The 3,875-nt window shown below is 36.8% G+C and overlaps 1 protein-coding gene across 1 annotated transcript; it reads left to right on the top strand.

The window, feature by feature from the left end:
* Positions 1-435: 435 nt before the first annotated feature.
* LOC134236401 (uncharacterized) lies at positions 436-1,176 on the top strand (the record flags this gene model as incomplete). Its single annotated transcript, XM_062718569.1, has 1 exon — positions 436-1,176. A coding segment is annotated over one exon (741 nt), but the record flags the coding sequence as incomplete, so codon positions are not given.
* Positions 1,177-3,875: the final 2,699 nt, after the last annotated feature.

The raw sequence follows: 3,875 nt of genomic DNA, 5'->3' as shown, positions 1-3,875 counted from the left end.
TCTTGATTCTAAACAGAATTATAATTACGGATGATGTGAGCTTTTGCTGTTTTGTAAAGGATATTTTCTATATTTAATGCGAGACGACTACAGATAGACAGAATGCCGAAGCGCAAAGCAGACGGCAATAGTCAGCCCACGCCAAGGAAAGGTCAAAGGAGAGGACGGGGTTCTCGATCGGCGAATGCTGTTGCTGCACCATCGGCTGTTCCCTCATTGCTATTGGATCCTTCAGCACACAACCATTCTCAGCTACCAGTTAGCAGCTTTCCAGCATCTCCGCAACCAGCGGTGTTGACAGCAGACCAACTGAGACAGGTCACTGAAAGCGTAGCAGCTTTGATAAAGGAATCACAGGGGGGTATAGTAGAACCAGCATCCTCCCCTATTTTGGATGAAACATCAGGTGATGCAATTATTTCTAGTGCATGTAGGTCAGCTGTGCCCAGCTACGACAACGAGTTAGGACATAACGTCCCAAACAATGTAAAAATAAAGATTGTCAATGGGGAGTACATAAATTTAGGTATACTGCTTAATAATGTCCCAGAAACTGACCCTAATGATGACGCCGAATATTTTTCTCTAAAAGACGGGAAACTTGCAGTCACGACTAAGCCTAAAGCAAAACCCATTACGGACATACAAGTATGGACTGACGCTTTCCTTATCTTTTCTACGATTTATGTATCCGCTCATCCCCACGCAGCAGTATCTTTGTTAAAATATATGCACACAATACGGTTAGGCGCCAGTCGTATTATGGGGTTGGGCTGGCGGGACTATGACATCCAGTTCCGACTTAAAAAAGAGCGTAATCCTGTATTATCATTTGCAGTAGTTGACCAAGAGTTGTGGTTGCTCTATATGTACAACAGACCTATGACGGTGCAGACTGTGCTGGGATCAGAACCCAATCCCCCTTCACTCAAGTGTTATGATTTTAATTATAAAGGCGCATGTCCAAGACAACAATGTCAGTACAGTCACACTTGTATCCTTTGCTCACAGCCACACCCACACACTAAGCACAAAAATATAACTCGCTTTCCATCAAATCTTGTGTCGGCAAACACGCAGTCAGCACGGTGCTCCTTGCCCTCAGAAACTCAAGCAGCCCCAAATACCGATAACAGACCCGCATCAAGTTCAACCCAGTCTTTTAGACATCTATAGTATAGCACCCCCCCCCCCCCCCTTAGAATTGCGAGCCTTGCAAAATGCTCAACAAATTATCCTTGACACATTTTGCACCTGAATTACTTTTATTTTGGTTTTTTAGCTCTGTTAAAACTTACAAGGGCCCTAGACAGTAGACAAGCATACGATTGTGAGAATCCTGAGTCTTTAAGTACAGCTATTTATAAGAACCAGGCAGAAATGAAAATAAGTGATTCATGATAGTGATAGATTTTTCAAAAACTATCATATTTATATTAAGATACATCAAACTAAATACTTGATCACAGTTATAAATGGATTTCATGCATAGTTGATTAAAAAATGAATTCAATATATACTGAAACAGTCAACAGTATCCATTGAAAGGTGTGTGTATGTGCAGGTGATTTTTTAAGAAGGCCCGCACTCTCCTTGAATGTGAATTATAAAATATTGAACATCTAGTATCAAAGAGTAAAAAACAATTAAAAAACCCAAGGGTTATTTTAATTACGAATAGATATTGTGATTTTAAATTATGTAAAAACATGAAATTTTAGTTATCTCCCTTGGCGCTCTTTAGTAAAAGGAGTTGGAAAGAGTGTATTTAACTCTTCAGTTTAGAAGGGGAGGATTAAGAAATGTGTGTGATTTCATCTTCATTTTGGAAGTTTTGCCAGTTTTCATACATCCAAGGGGCATGTAAGTCTAAAATTTTTATTAGAAAAATATATTCCTAGGATAAAAAAAAATAACTGCCTGCAATTTGCTTAATTTTATCTGACAAAAACAAAATTTCATTTCCTAAACATGCTAAGAGTTTGAGTGTTTTGAAAAAGGCTAACTTGTTCAACAATATCATCAAAACTACTTAAATTCAGTTAATTTTGGGGAAAACATTTAATTTTGTACTGGAATTTGAACAGTATAGCTCGCAGCTGGGGATTAGAGTATGATGAGTATCTCTCCTTTCCGTCGATACTCCTAGTACTGCAATAATATACACAGTCGACTGGAAGAAATCCTCGACCCCAGCATACATGAAGCCATAGCAAGAAGCAGTGAAAGCCACAGCAGAGATTGGATGGAGCATAATTTTTTCTATGTCTCGGCGCCTCTATGGATGTCATATTTAGATCAGGTATTTAATACATAACACAGACAAATGTCTAAACAAAGACAATATTGACTATTTTTTTTTCAAATTGAAAAAGGGGAAAGTCAAGAAAAAATGATAGCAAACATACAGGCTGACTGCTAGTAAAAGTTATCAGTCCTGCTAAAAAACTACCAGCCTAGCTGAGAAAATAATTGTCTTTTGTAAAATTTATTTTTGAAACTAGAGGTACTGTGAGCAATGAGCAAATGATACCCCCCCCCCCCCCCCGGCCTCCCATATGAATATAATAGTGTCCATGTTTTGCTGTAGGAAAATATTATATTAATAATGTTATACTTTCATACAAAACGACTATTTTTTTGCCTAATTTTACTCTTAAACACATGAAATCTCAGGAGCTTCTGGGGCTTTGCCCCCTGGACCCCCTTCATTCAAACTATGCCGTATGGTATGACTAAACGTATATGACTGTACTATGGAACATCACTATCAAGACCCCTTGTCTGAACAAAGTTATCCACGCCCCCCCCTCCCTTTTAATCACAAATCCTGTACTGCTCATGAAACCATTAGTTGATTTGGAAGCGATTAATCAAATTATTAAATTTCAATTAATGAAAACTTTAAACAAGTCCAGTTGGGCATCAATATGTGCAAATTGGTAAGCCCACAGCAAAATTTGTGTGTCTCGGGCAGTCAGGCGCACTGTTATTTCAAACACTGTTTACGGAATGGCCAATGGGTCCTTCTTAAAATAGTGAATATTTAACTAAGCCCTGAAAAAACTCAGATGTTATGGCAAAACCATAATTACTATTTTTCTTATTCATTTAATCAAAATGTAAAATTGTGCCCTTTCAAACAGTATATTTCCAAATTTATATGTGTATGATATTCTTCAAATGCATTTCCTTTTATTTGAATTATATAGAAGGGTGGGGAGCCCTACAAAATTTAATTGACAAGCAAAACAACCAATAAAATACTGTTATGGTTTTATCAGTTGAAACGGGGGGAGGGGGTGTTAAAGCCATAAAACCCTATCCGAATGGGGGAGGGGGGGCTTCCCAAATATTCCTACAAGCAAATATATACACACATAGAAAGAGAGAGATTTATAAATATGAGAGCACATACAATATGCATGGGTTTCTGCCAATTTTTTCATCTAATTTAGGATTAAAACTTAAAAAATAAAATTTGATCCTACAAAACTAGAATTCTTTTTCAATTTATAACTAATAGTATGAATTCATGATGATTATATCACTAGTACATGGGGGAGGGGGGGAGGTAAATAAATATTTATTATCAATAATTCAAAAGCTAAATTGTTATATAAATGTATGCATTCTCTTGTCATATGATGAATGTCATGATTTGTTATCATTTCAGATGCAATATGAGCCTTGTTCTGAATTTCAAAACCCTTTGACAACACCTGCACAGCTGAGGTAGTGTAAACTTAAAAATTATGGACAACCAAAGAATCACCAAGAAAAGATTATCAATTCAACTAACGTTAGTGTTACATATACTTTATATTATTTATGTATCATTAGATAATTCGGTATTTTGTGTTGACAACTTGCAG

The sequence above is a fragment of the Saccostrea cucullata genome, unplaced genomic scaffold (assembly GCF_032062105.1).
Source record: "Saccostrea cucullata isolate Sc308-1 unplaced genomic scaffold, CSIRO_AGI_Scuc_v1 ctg4786, whole genome shotgun sequence".
Lineage (NCBI taxonomy): Eukaryota > Metazoa > Mollusca > Bivalvia > Ostreida > Ostreidae > Saccostrea > Saccostrea cuccullata.
The sequence above is the reverse complement of the archived record's forward strand: the minus strand, read 5'-3'. Positions and strand labels throughout refer to the sequence as shown.